The sequence below is a fragment of the Ornithorhynchus anatinus genome, chromosome 1 (assembly GCF_004115215.2).
Source record: "Ornithorhynchus anatinus isolate Pmale09 chromosome 1, mOrnAna1.pri.v4, whole genome shotgun sequence".
Taxonomy (NCBI): domain Eukaryota; kingdom Metazoa; phylum Chordata; class Mammalia; order Monotremata; family Ornithorhynchidae; genus Ornithorhynchus; species Ornithorhynchus anatinus.
The window spans coordinates 144,798,730-144,813,545 of NC_041728.1; the positions used below are offsets into that span (position 1 = coordinate 144,798,730).

At 43.8% G+C, this 14,816-nt stretch overlaps 1 protein-coding gene across 1 annotated transcript in view; it reads left to right on the plus strand.

Moving 5' to 3' along the window:
* Positions 1–14,816, plus strand: part of USP13 (ubiquitin specific peptidase 13) — a 130,617-nt gene that overhangs the window by 59,653 nt on the left and 56,148 nt on the right. Inside the window, exons 5-6 of the mRNA XM_029075988.1 lie at positions 4,641–4,783; positions 9,275–9,459. Of these exons, the coding sequence (XP_028931821.1) occupies positions 4,641–4,783; positions 9,275–9,459 (328 nt within the window). The remainder of the gene's footprint in view (positions 1–4,640; positions 4,784–9,274; positions 9,460–14,816) is intronic.

A 14,816-nucleotide genomic window follows, 5' to 3' on the forward strand; every position in this document is an offset into this window, starting at 1 on the left:
TTTTTCCAAACCACTACATTAAAATATAAATATCACCAGGGCCAAGATCTCCCTACTTGAGCAGTTGGTAGGATTAATCAATCAGTAGCACTTAATGAGTGCTTACTTTGCGCAGGACACTGTATGAAGTGCTTGGGAAAGCAGAATCAACAGAGCTGGTAGACACATTTCCTGCCTACAAGGAGCTTAAGGCCTACAGAGGGATCAGAAATTAAAATAAATTACGGAAAGGGAAAATGGCAGAGTGTAAGGATATGTACTTAAGTGCTGTGGGAATGAGGGTGAGATGAATGTCAATGCTTAAGGGTTACAGATCTGAAATTCAATTAAATAGTATTTATTGAGCACTTACTATGTGCAAAGCACTGTACTAAGCACTTGGAATGTACAATTTGGCAACAGATAGAGACAGTCCCTGCCCATTGACGGGCTTACAGTCTAATCTGAAAGCACAGTGTCATCAAAGATAGGGCAAACAGAAGAAATGAGGGCTTAATTAGGAAAGGCCTCTTGGAGGATATATATGCTCAACCTCGGAGAGAGTAGTGATCTGTCAAATATCAATGAGGAAGGAGTTCCACGCCAGAGGGAGGATGTGGGCAAGGGGTCAGTGGTGGGACAGACAAGATTCAGGTAGAGAGTATTTTGGTGTTAGAGGAACAAAATATGCAGGTTGGGTTGTAGTAGGAGAGCAGCAAAGTAAGGAAGAAGGGGGACACTGATTGAATGCCTTAAAGCTGAAGGTGAGGAGTTCTTTGAAGCAGAGAAGGATGGAAAATCGTTGGAGGTGTTTGAGAATTAGGAAGATATGGATTGAACAGATTAAAAAAAATTATATGAGCAGTAGAGGGAAGTGTGGACTGGAGAAGGCAGGGACAGGAGTCAGGGAGGTCAGCAAAGAAGCTGATGCAGTAGTCACAGAGGTTTTGATAAGTGCTTCAATGACTGTGGTAGCAGTTTGGATGGTGAGAAAGAGCATTCTAGCAGTGTTGTGAAGGTAGAACTGACAAAATTTGGTATTAGATTTGATATGTAGTTTAAATGAGAGTGATGAGTCGAGGACAACACCAAGGTTATGGGTTTGTGTGACAGGAAGGATGGTGGTGCTACCTGCGGTAATGGGAAAGTTTGGGAGAGGACAGGGTTTGGGTGGGAAGATAAGGAGTTCCCACCCAAGTTAAGTTTAGGGTGTCAGTGAGACATCTAAGTAGAGATGTCCCGAAGGCAGGAGGAAATGAGGACTCAAGAGAAAGAGAGGGGTCAGGGTGGAGAGAGAAATTTGGGAATCATCCATTTGGAGATAAAAGTTGAAGGCATGGGAATGAATGCGTTCTCCAAGGGAGTGGGTGTAGGTGGAGAAAGGCAACCCAGAATGGACCTTTGAGGAGCGGGAGGCAGAAAAAGAGCAGGCAAAAGGGACTTAAAGAAACAGCCAGGGAGATGGCAGGAGAATCAAGAGCAGTCAGTGTCGGTTAGGCAGTGTTTTGGGGAGGAGGGGGTGGTCCACAGTGCCTGAGGCAGTTGGCGAGATTGGGGAGGATTAGGATTAATCAGATTTTAGGATTCCTAAAGTTAAAGTAGAATGACATTCCTAAAGTGGAAAGTAGAATGAAATTCCTTAAAAATGTTTTGTAAGGTGGGTCCTTAATGGTCGATATTGTGCCTTAATGGTTGAAAAAAGTGCCTAAAATATTGTGGACAGTCAGGAAATGATGATGAAGGAATTCCTAGCGATGAACTTCTACAGTCTAATGGCATTTTGAGGGCTCTGCCTCAGTCTTCAGCATTGAAGGGGCTCAGGGTGGAGTGGGAGTGGGAGTAGGCTCCTTGGGGTTCCATCACCCTGAGAAAGATGCTGTTCTGGGTCAACCAAGGTCAAGAAGACATGGCTAGAGTAATAATAATGGTGGCATTTGTTGAGCACTTATTGCGTCAAGCTCTGTACTAAGTGCTAAGGTATTGACAAGAGAATCAGATGGGACACAGTCCCTTTCCCTCATGGGGTTTACAGTAGAGAAGCAGTGTAGCCTAGTGGATAGAACACAGGCCTGAGAGTCAGAAGGACCTGGGTTCTATTACCAGCTCTGCCACTTGTCTGCTGTGTGATCTTGGGCAAGTCACATCACTTCTCTGTGCTTCAGTTACCTCATCTGTAAAAGGGGGATTAAGACTGTGAGCCTTACATGGGACAGGGTCTGGATCCAACCTGATTAACTTGTATCTTCCCCGGTGCTTAGTACAGTGACTGGGACACAATAAGTACTTAACAAATACCATAAAAAAGTAAGGGGATACAGATATTGATTCCCCATTTTACAGAGAAGGAAACTGAGATCCAGTAAAGTTAAGTGACTTGCCCAAGGTCGCAGAGCTGGGATTAGGACTCCCAAGCCTGTGCTTTCCCCACTAGGTGACATTGCTTCATGTGCTTCTCGCTACGTCACAGAGTGGAGAATTTAGTGATTTACTCTGCTCTGAGAATTGGAACTATGACTTACCCCTGTTGGAATGAAAACCCATCATCAGCTTATTAAAGCTTAGGGTTTTCCTTCACTCGTTCAGCTGTTGTTGTTGTTCGATGTTCATAAGGTACCAGACCTCGTGCCAAATAGTTAGATGTGTGAAATGTGGTCTTGGATTTAGGTTTATATCCTAAGAGACATAGTTAGTCTCCTACTACAGAAGCTATTCCCACCTTAACATGGCTCTCCCGGGTGGGACATGTAAGCAGAATGAGTGATATAATAATTATGGTATTTTTAAAAAACTTATGATACGTCAAGCACTGTACTAAGTGCTGGGATAGCTACAAGATAATCAGGTCCAACATGGGGCTCACAGTCTAAGTAGGAGTAAGAACAGCTATTGAATCTCCATTTTGCAGATGAAGAAACTGGGGCACTGAGAATTGAAGTGACTTGCCCAAGGTCACACGACAGTCAAGTGACGTATCCAGGATTTCAACCCATGTCCTCTGACTCCCAGGCCCATGCTCTTTCCACCAGGACATGCTGCTTCTATAAACCAAACCACTGATCTAAGGAGGGCTGACACTGGGAAACTGAAAACAAAGAGGGCAGAGGAAATATTTCAATACAGTAAAAGCACAGAATGTCAGATAGTGCTTATAGCTGAAAACTGGGAGTCAGTTGATAAGGATAAACCAGTGTGGCATATTGATAGCATGAAAAAATGGCTCTTTTCTCACAAAAGCTTCATAAAGAATGGAAGACAGGAACCAGCACGGCTTAGCGGAAAGAGCACGAGTCTGGGAGTGGCTCTGCCACTTGGCTGCTCTGTGAATCTCATCCAAGCCACTTAACTTCTCTGTGCTTCAGTTATCTCATCTGTTAAATGGGAATTAAGACTGTCAGCCCCATGTGGGACAGGGACCAAGACCAACCCGATTAGCTTGTATCTACTTCAGTGCTTAGTACAGTGCCTGGGACATAGTAAGCACTTAACAAATGCCATTAAACAAAGAAGGAAGAGAGAGAAAAGAGTGGCAGGTTTTACTGAATAGAACAACCCACTAAAGGGTGGCCTTTTTTACATTCATTCATTCAGTCATATTTATTGAGCGCTTACTGTGTGCAGAGCACTGTACTAAGCACTTGGAATGTACAATTAGGCAACAGAGACAATCCCTTCCCCACATTCATTCATTCATTCAGTCATATTTATTGAGCGCTTACTGTGTGCAGACCACTATACTAAGCGCTTGGAATGTACAATTGGGCAACAGATAGAGACAATCTCTTCTCAACAACGGGCTCACAGTCTAAAAGGGGATTGTGACAAATGTCCTGGATCCCACATTGGCCTTTTCAGTTACACCTGCACTTGTCGGTAAATTTTATCATCAGTGGCATCTTCTTTGACTACAAAGCTAGCAATAAAGGATAGGGAACACAGGAAGAAAGGAAGAAAAATAATCAGCACATCCTACCACACGCTGATAAAATGAAGGGTGACTTGGCTTTAGGATTCCTTTAATTGCTATGGCCTTGTAGTCACTGAAACCTCTTTGAACTAAGCATTCAGGCCCTTGCCCATATTCTCCTTCTTCCTCCTGCCATCTTACCAAATGAGGACCAGGAGATCAGGAAGGAATTATGGCAGTGTAGGGGAAATCTTGTGGCTGCTGTTGGATAGATAGAGCACACTTTCCAGTGGTGAAAATGCCCTTGCCTTTTGCTGTAGAATCACCAAACCTTGAAATGGTGATTCCATAGCTTGTAGTGGTTTCATTTCCAATAAATCAGGGCTCTGGCCAAGAATGATACATTTTTAATTGATTTTGCGGCCGTTTCCCCCACCTACTGCTACACTCTGGCTAAACCACCACCCAGAGAAGTGTAGACTAAATCTTCCAACCAATCAGTTGTATATATTGAGCTCTTATTGTGTGCAGAGCTCTGTGCTAAGCACTTGGGAGAGGACAGTATAACAGAGTTGGTAGACCTTTTCCCTGCCCACAGTGAGAGCCTCCCATGAAATTTTTGAAATCTGATTTTGAAATTCCTATGGATTTTCCATTTAGATAGGGTTAAAGTGTTTCATTTCACTTTCTCAAAGTTAGAGCTGCCTTAACTCATTGACACGTCTATCCATACCATGTATCTGGGTTTATCTTCCAGGTAACTATTGCTTGTGATGCTGTTCTTAACTCCAAATCTCCGTACAGAAAGCAGGACCCAGATTCATGGGAAGAGGAACTGCAGGTTTCCAAGCATGCTAATAACCTCATCCAGCTAGACACTGGAGTCAGGATTCCTCCCAGGTGAGAACCCGACCGGAAAACAGATGCATTTGCTCCCCGGAAAGCCGGTAAAATAGATTTATCACTGTCAAAACTTGAAGCATCCATACCCTCTCCACCATTTTGGTTTTGAATTTGGGTGTATTAAGTACTGTTTTATGCATAATAATCTCAAGTCTCCCAATAGTTTGGAAAATACCTCCTTACCTAGTGGCCTCGAAACTGTCACTTTCCATGTCTGTTGCGGTCTTTTCTTGCAGGGACATAGCGAGGGTTGCTTCTACTTCTGGATCAGAGATCCTGCAGCCTCTTGTCTGTATGAGAAGCAGCGTGGCTCAGTGGAAAGAGCCCGGGCTTGGGAGTCAGAGGCCATGGGTTCGAATCCCGGCTCTGCCACTTGTCAGCTGTGTGACTTTGGGCAAGTCACTTAACTTCTCTGTGCCTCAGTTACCTCATCTGTATAATGGGGATTAACTGTGAGCCTCACGTGGGACAACCTGATTACCCTGTATCTCCCCCAGCGCTTAGAACAGTGCTCTGCACATAGTAAGCGCTTAACAAATACCAACATTATTATTATTATTATTATTATTATGAGGCTGGAGTTCAGCACTGACTGAGAAGCAGCATGGCTAATGGAGAGAGCATGGGCCTGGAAGTCAGAAGGTCATGGGTTCTAATTCTGGCTCCGCCATTTGTCTGCTATGTGACCTTGGGCAAGTCACTTCACTTCTCTGGGCTTCAGTTCCCTCATCTGTAAAATGGAGATTGAGATTGTGAGCCTAACATGAGACAGGGACTGTGTCCACCTTGATTTGCTTGTATCCACCACAGCACTTAGAACAATGCCTGGCACATAGTAAACACTTAACAAATACCATAATAACATTTATTAAGCAATTACTGTGGGCAGAGGACTGTTCTAAGCACTGGGCAAGAATACACAGGTGGGAATTAGATATGGTTCCTGGCTCTCCAAGAAGCTCGCTCTAAAAATATAAGTGGGGGACTGAGACAGACACTTAAGCAGCAATGGAATACTAACTAAAACAGCAAGGACAAAGACAAGGACAGATCAACAAAATAAAAACAGAAACCAGTGGGGTTCACTTGCTAGAGGAGATGACGCTCTGGCTCCTGGTGGCTCAGACCTCTAGGCATCTATGCCTTTAGTTCTTCCTCGACCTGACCCATAGCAACTGGGTGTTTTCAGAAAGGACATAATGTGTCTAAGAGAAGAAACAGGGAGCGTGTCTAATCCTGAAGTAAGCGATCACTGAGAGCCTAACCAGAAATTTTGAATGCACACTCACTAAACATCACTCAAACCCAGGGCAATGGGTATCCTTGTATCCTCACATCCTCATTTTCCTAATGACCAAAATGGAATGATAATTCTTGTCACTTAACCGTTATAGTTTTAATAAGGGGATTTAAGGTGCTTGATTATGCTATCTGCCTCTCACCTTTCATGGAAGATTTGCTGAAATGTCCATTGTAAAGAAAGCAAAAAAACCCAGAAGTCTGACTGTGGCCTCAGCTTCCATGCTTGCCACCTCCTTGGGACCAAGTTGTTTTATTTCCTCCTTTCCCCCTATCGTTCTAGGACATTAGAGAAAAAAAACGCTGGCTTTACATGCTATGGTATTATTGCGGTAAATGGAAATACATTTGGAAAACATCTATAGTTTATAGTAGTGTTATGACAGTTCAGCTCCGACACTTGTTATTCAGTCCCCCATCATCCCTACAACCCATATGTGCATATTTATTTATGGTAATTTACATCTCTCCCTCTTGACTGTAAGCTCCTTGTGGGCAGAGAATATGTCTACCAACTCTGTTGTAATGATAATAATAATTATAATATTTGTTAAGCACTTACTATGGGCCAAGCACTGTTCTAAGAGCTGGAGTAGTTGACGGTTTACTTGTTTTGATGTCTTTCTCCCCTCTACTAGACTGTAAGCCCAGAGTGGGCAGGATTGTCTCTCTCTATTGCTGAATTGTACTTTCCAAGCACTTAATACACTGCTCTGGCACACAGTAAGTGCTCGGTAAATATGATGGAATGAATGAACACAAGGTAATCAGCTTGCCCCCCATGGGGCTCACAGTCTTAATCCCCATTTTACAGATGAGGTAAGTGAGGCGCAGAGAAGTTAAGTGGCTTGCCCAAGGTCACACAACTGACAAGTGGTGAATCTGGGATCAGAACCCATGTCCTTTGACTCCCAAGCCCCTGCTCTTTCCACTAAGCCATGCTGGAGACAAGGAGACATGGATTGAATGGTTTCACTGAAAAGCAATCGGGCCATTGAGTGAAATATGGACTGGAAAGGGGAGGGTCAGGAGAAAGGGAGATCAGTGAGGAGGCTGATGCAGTAATCAAGGGGGGATGTGATCAATGGCTGGAAAGAAAAGAGTGAATTCTAGAGATCTTGTGAAGGATTTTGTGACAGATAGAAAGCCAAGATTGAATGAGACAGACAAATCTTGTCTAGGTGACAGGGAGTATGGTGGTGTCTAACAGTGATAAGAAAGTCAGGGGAGGACAGGGTTTGGGGAAGAAGATTAAAAGGCAATGTGAGGCTGAATAAACCAGAATCAATCAATCAGTGGTACTGGTAGCAGTAATGTTTATTAATCACATTATTATTATTGTTATGAGAAGCAGTGTGGCTTTGTGGAAAGAACACAGGCTTGGGAGTCAGAGGTCATGGGTTCTAATCCTAGCTCCGCCATTTGTCAGCTGTGTGACTTTGGGCAAGTCACCTAGCTTCTCTGTGCCTCAGTTACCTCATCTGTAAAATGGTGAATAAGACTGTGAGCCGCACATGGGACAACCTGCTTACCTTGAATCTACCCTAGCACTTAGAACACTGCTGGGCACATAGTGAGTGCTTAACAAATACCATAATTATTATTATTACTATGCATCAAGCACTCTTCTAAGTGCTAGGGTAGATATAGGTAAATCGGTTTAGACACGGTCCCCATCCCACATGGAGCTTATAGTCTAAGTAAGGGGAGTGTAGGTATTTAGAGAAGCAGTGTGGCTCAGTGGAAAGAGCATGGGCTTGGGAGTCAGAGGTCATGGGTTCAAATTCCGGCTCAGCCACTTGTCAGCTGTGTGACTTTGGGCAAGTCACTTAACCTCTCTGTGCCTCAGTTACCCCATCTGTAAAATGGGGATTAAGACTGTGAGCCCCACGTGGGACAACATGATCACCTTTTATCCTTCCCAGCGCTTAGAACAGTGCTTTGCACATACTAAGCACTTAACAAATGCCATCATTATTATTATTATTAATCCTCATTTTAGAGTTCTGGAAACTGAGGCACAGTGCAGTTAAGTGACTTGCCCAGGATCACACAGCAAGCAATTAGCAGAGCTGGGATTAGAACCCAGGTCCCCTGTCTTCCAGGCCCGTGCTCTTTCTACTGGGCCACGCTGCTTTAGGTGTGCAGAGCACTGCATTAAATGATGGGAAATAATGCCCAGAATCCCCAGTCGTGACCGTGGCCACAGTGGCTGCTAGATCAGAAGCCTCTATTGCCTTCTCAAGGTTTTAAAGAGGTGTCGCCATGCTGCAACTGTTTTCACAATTCTTGATGGAATGGTGCAAGGCAGATCAAGATGGAGGTTTTTCAAAAGCACAGAGCAGAGCTAGTGCAGTATTGCTGTGTGCAGAGCACTGTAGTAAGCACTTGGGAGATTGCATATAATAATAATAATGATGATTATGGTATTTGTTAAGTGCTTACTATTTGCCGAGTACTGTTCTAAGCATGGGTGTGGATACAGAGTGATCAGGTTGCCCCATGTGGGGTTTACAGTTTTAATTCCCATTTTACAGATGAGGTAACTGAGGCACAGAGAAGTTAAGCAGCTTGCCCAAGGTCACACAGCCGACAAGTGGCAGAGCCTGGATTAGAACCCGTGTCCTCTGTCTCCCTAGCCCGTGCTCTTTCCACTAAGCCACGCTGCTTCCCATAAGACCTCTATTCATGTGCAGTTTCAGCTTCTATCTCCAATTTCCCAGAAATAATTTCTGCATTATTGATTCTGGAATTAAATCTTTTTTATGTAATTATTTTTAAAAAAATCCAATGTGGTTTCGTTTTGATTTCCTGTACAAATATACCTCTGTCCTCGGGGGGAGCTTCATCCTGAGCACAAACCTGGGAGTTAGAAGGACCTGAGTTCTAACCTTGCTCTGCCATATGTCTGCTATGTGACCTTGGGCAAATCACTTAACTTCTTTGTGCCTCAGTTACCTCATCTGGAAGAAGGGGATTAACAATGTGAGCCCCACGTGGGACAGGGATGGTGTCCAGTCTGATTAACTTGTATCTATCCCACTTCTTAGAATAGTGCTTGGCACATAGTAAGCACTAATCATTAGTATTATTCTTGTTTCTATACATCCCGTCTTGACCTGCTGTTGCGTGTTCCTTTATTGATTCATTTTTTTCCCATCTTGGTTTGTTTCTGTTCTACCGCTGCAGTGGCTGGAAGTGTGCAAGGTGTGACTTGCGTGAGAACCTTTGGCTGAACTTGACCGACGGCTCGGTGCTGTGCGGAAAGAGGCTCTTCGATGGCCTTGGAGGAAACGGGCATGCGCAGGAACACTACAGAGAGATGGGCTACCCCTTAGCAGTGAAATTAGGAACCATCACCCCCGATGGGGCAGGTGAGTCTTCCGTAGGTCCCCGGAATTTTGGCGGTGCGGATGTTTTCAATGGCTGGTAAGTCAGGTCTCCAAGGGATAGCATCTTTGAGAAGCAGCATGGTGTAGTGGATAGATCATGGGTTTGGGAGGTAGAAGGTCATGAGTTCTAATTCCGGCTCCACCGCTTGTCTGCTGGGTGACCTTGGGCAAGTCACTTCAATTCTCTGTGCCTCCGTTTCTTCATCTGTAAAAAGGGGATTGAAACTATGAACCCCACATGGGACAGGGACTGTGTCTCACCCGATTTGCTTGTATCCACCCCATTGCGGTGCCTGGCACGTACTAAGCATTTAACAACTGCAATTATTATTATTATCACCCTATGAACCTGTTCTATTTACTCCTATGATAATAGTAATGATAATGATAATAATGACTGTGGTATTTGTTAAGCACTTACTATGTGTCAAGCATTGTTCTAAGTGCTGGGAAAGATACAAGGTAATCAGGTTGGACACAGTCCCTGTACCACATAGGGCTCACAATCTAAGGAGGAAAGAGAACAAGTGTTGAATCCCATTTTCCAGATGAGGTAATGAGGAACAGAACAGTGAAGTGACTTACCCAAGGTAACACAGCCAGCATTTGACGGAGTTGGGATTAGAACCAAAGTTCTCAGACTCCCAGGCCTGTTCTCCTTCCACTAGGCCACACCGCTTTCCTTTAGTTGCAGTATCGTTAACCACTTACTAGGTGCCTAACACCTTATATTAACCACTGGGGTAGATACACTACAATTATTTTGGTCAAAGTCCCATATGGGGCTTTCTGCTCAAGGAGCAGGGAAAACAAGTATTTAATTTCTATTTAACCGATGAAGCAATTGAAGCACAGACAAGTTAAATGATAAATACGATTGCTTGACTTGCCCAAGGTCACATAGGAGTCCTGTGGCAGAGCTGACATTAGAACCCAGGTTGCCCGACTTTCAATCCAGTGTTCTTTCCACGAGGCTTTGCTTCTTCTCTTGGTTGAGTTTCTCTTCAACACTGATTTTTACAAATTGGGGGTAAGACAGAATCTGTCAACTTTATTGTAGGTCTACTGCCTGATTTTATTTATATGTGACCTAGGTTTCTAGGCCAAAACTGCTCTCCCTCCCCCTAGACCGTGAGCCCTTTGTGAGACAGGGACCTTGTTTAACCTGGTGATCTTCTATCTACTCCAGTGCTTAGTACAGTGCTTGGCACATAGTAGATGCTTAACCAAAATCATTATTATTATTATAGCTTGCTGGAATTATTATATGGTCAGCTCCCATGAGAAGCAGCATGGCCTAGTGGATAGAGCCTGGGCCTGGGAATTAGAAGGCCTTAAATTCTAATCCCGGATCCACCACTTGTCTGCTGCCTGACCTTGGGCAAGTCACTTTACTTCTCTGTGCCTCAGTTACCTCATCTTTAAAATAATAATAATATTGGTATTTATTTGTTAAGCGCTTACTCTGTGCAGAGCACTGTTCTAAGCGCTGGGGTAGATACAGGGTAATCAGGTTGTCCCACATGAGGCTCACAGTCTTCATCCCCATATAACAGATGAGGTAACTGAGGCATAGAGAAGTTAAGTGACTTGCCCACAGTCACACAGCTGCCAAGTGGCAGAGCTGGGATTCGAACCCATGACCTCTGACTCCCAAGCCCGGGCTCTTTCCACTGAGCCACGCTGCTTCTTGTGAGCCCCATGAGGGACATGGGCTGTGTCCAACCAGATTAGCTTGTATCTACTCCAGTGCTTAGTACAGTGCTTGGCACAAAGTAAGCACTAAACAAATATCATTAGAAAAAAGAAAACAAAATGAAGTGTATATGTTGTGTGTATCTATCTATATGAGCCTGCATTTCAACTTTGGATGGTTTCAAAGCCCTACTGAAAGCTCACCTCCTCCAGGAGGCCTTCCCAGACTAAGCACCTCTTTTCCTCAGCTCCCGCCCCCACCTCACCCCTACACATTCCCTTTGCTGTACTTCCCCACATCCCACAGTGCTTGTTTATATATGTACATATCTCTAATTCTACTTATTTTAATGCCTGTTAGACTTGTTCTGATGTGTATGTATATCTCTAATTCTATTTATGTATATTGATGCTATTGATGCCCGTTTACCTGTTTTGATGTCTGCCTCCCCACTTCTAGCCTGTGAGCCCTTTGTGGGCAGGGATAGTCTCTCTTTGTTGCCAAATTATACTGTCCAAGCGCTTAGGACAGTGCTGTGTGCACAGGAAGCTCTCAGTAAATACGATTGAGTGAATGAATGAAGGTTCTATTGTCTTGGATCTCTTGGATCTCATAATAATAATTATGGTATTTGTTAAGCGCTTACTCTGTCAGCCGCTGTACTAAGCACTGGGGTAAATACAAGCAAATCGGGTTGGATGCAGTCCCTGTCCCACGTGGGGCTCATAGTCTCCATCCCCATTTTCCAGATGAGGTAAAAGAGAAGTGGCTTGCCCAAGGTCACACAGCAGACAGTGGGAGAGCCGGGATTAGAACCCATGGCTCGTGCTCTATCCATATGCCAGGCTGCTTCTCGTACCCTTAGTGTGGATGTGAGCAGAGGCAGCAGCTTGGTATGTTTCCTGCACATTCATTGTCAGGCAGGGAGACGGCGATGGAGGCTAATGCTTTGTGCCTCAGTGACCCAGCCAGGAGCCTCTCACTCTGGAAACTCAGTCCTCGACAGGCATTTTGTTAGCAGAGTAAAGAAGATAACCCTCCTTCTTTTTGCTTTAAATCACTTATCCCGTCTGGGGGAAGACAACACTGGCAGGTAATAATGTATATATCTGGCCTAATGTATTTTAGGTTTTACATATATATTTGTATAATAGACATAATATATTTGTATGTATGTAAAAACCTATAGTACATTAGACAAGGTACATGAATCATCTTCTTGACAGGAAAGAAGCTGTAGTGGGCATAACATTAATTAGGGAAAATTTCATGAAGGAGGTGAATTTTAAGAATGGTTTTTGTATGCCACCCTGTGATAATAATAATAATGATAATGTTGGTATTTAAGTGCTTACTATATGCCAAGGACTGTTCTAAGCTCTGGGGTAGATACAAGGTAATCAGGTTGTCCCATGTTCATTCATTCAATAGTATTTATTGAGCGCTTACTATGTGCATAGCACTGTACTAAGCGCTTGGAATGAACAAGTCAGCAACAGATAGAGACAGTCCCTGCCGTTTGACGGGCTTACAGTCTAATCGTAGGGCTCACAGTCTTCTTCCCCATTTTGCAGATGAGGTAACTGAGGCATAGAGAGTGAAGTGACTTGCCCAAGGTCACAAAGCTGACAAGCGGCAGAGCAGGATTGGAACCCATGAACTCTGACTCCCAAGCCTCGGCCTTTTCCATTCAGCCATGCTGCTTGCCTAAATTCATCCAGTGAGAGGTTGCCCTCATCTTATGTGAGGGACCAAGTAATCACTTATTTCTCCTTGTGCAGCCTCTATTTGTTGAGCCCTTTCAGATGCTTTACTTTTTTTCAATACTAAGAAGCTGCATGACCTGGTGGAACAAGCATGAACCTGAGAGTCAGAGGACCTGGGTTCTAATTCAGACCCTGCCACTTGCCTGCAGTGTGACCATAGGCAAGTCACTAAACTTCTCTGTGACACAGTTTCTCATCTGTATAATGGGGATTAAATATCTGTTCTCTTTCTCCCCTTAAACTATGAGCCCTGTGTGGGGCAAGGAATGTGCCTGGCCTAATTATTATGTAGCTACCCTGTCATCATTAGTGGTATTTATTGAGTACCTACTATAATAATAATGATGGTATTTGTTAAGCGCTTATTATGTGTGAAGCACTGTTCTAAGTGCTGGGGGGGTGATCAGGTTGTCCCACATGGGGCTCACAGTCTTAATCTCCATTTTACAGATGAGATAACTGAGGCACAGAGAAGTTAGGTGATGTGCCCAAAGTCACACAGCTGACAAGCGGTGGAGTTGGGATTTGAACCCAGGACCTCTGACTCCCAAGCCCGGGCTCTTTCCACTGAGCCATGCTTCTTCTCTCGAACACTGTACTAAGCACTTGGGGAAGTACTATATAACAGAGTGGGCACCATGTTCTCTCCCACAGTGCTTATTACAGTGTTGGGCACATAGTAAATGCTTCCACTATTTCCAGTAAACTCCTTATTATCTAAAATGCTTTCTATGTCAATAGTTATTCCATTAGGAAATGTGGTGTTAGGGAGAAGATGGTTCAAAAATACTCAAAATAGCACGTGACTTCTGTCATACTGGGTGAAATTCAGTAGGTTGTGAAAGGTGAAAAAGAACTTTGAAGATTATTTAATTTCATTTTAGCCTTAAAAGGCTGAACTTCACGTGTGTCTGGGGGCACTTAACTGTCCTTCATCAGTGGTTACCTCATGGGAATCAATTTGCATTGCTTAAAATTAGTTTTAATAATATTGAATTTCATATCTTTTCAATCATATTTATTGAGCACTACTGTATGCGAAGCACTTTACTAAGCGTTTGGGAGAGTACGATACTAGAATAAATGGACACATTCCCCGGCGACAAGATTTGCCCACATCTGGAGCTCATTTCTCCCCTATTAAATCACACCTCCTCCAAGAGACCTTCCCTGACTGCACCCTCATTTCTCCTATTCACGGTCCCTTCTAAAACCTATGCATTTGGGTCTGTACCCCTTAAGCACTTTCATACTCACTCCAACCCTAGCCTACAGCATTAATGTATTCTCCCATTCCCCTATCAATAATTTATTTTAGTGTCTGTCTCCCCTTCTAGACTATGAGCATCTTGTGGGCAGGGTATCTGACTTCCAACTCTACTGTACTGTTCTCTTCCAAGGGTTGAGTACAGTGCTCAGCACACAGTAAGCACTCAATAAATATCATTGATTAATTGCTCTGCACACAGTAAGCACTCAATAAATACCATTGAATGAATTAAGTGATGGAAATCCTTGCAATTGGTTCCCTTTGAAATGTTAAGGAAAGAGCGATAAGAAGAAAGCTCACCTCCTCCAGGAGGCTTTCCCAGACTGAGCCCACCTTTTCTTCTGCTCCTCCTCCCCTCCCCATCGCCACAATTCCCTCCTTCTGCTCCCCTCCCTCACCCCACAGCACTTGTGTATATATGTACATATTTATTATTCTATTTATTTTATTAATGATGTTTAATATGTCTATAATTCTATTTATTTCGATGCTACTGATGTCTGTCTACTTTTTTGCTGTCTGTCTCCCCCCGACTAGCCTGCGAACCCATTGTTGGGTAGGGATTGTCTCTTTCTGTTGCCGAATTGCACTTTCCAAGCACTTAGTA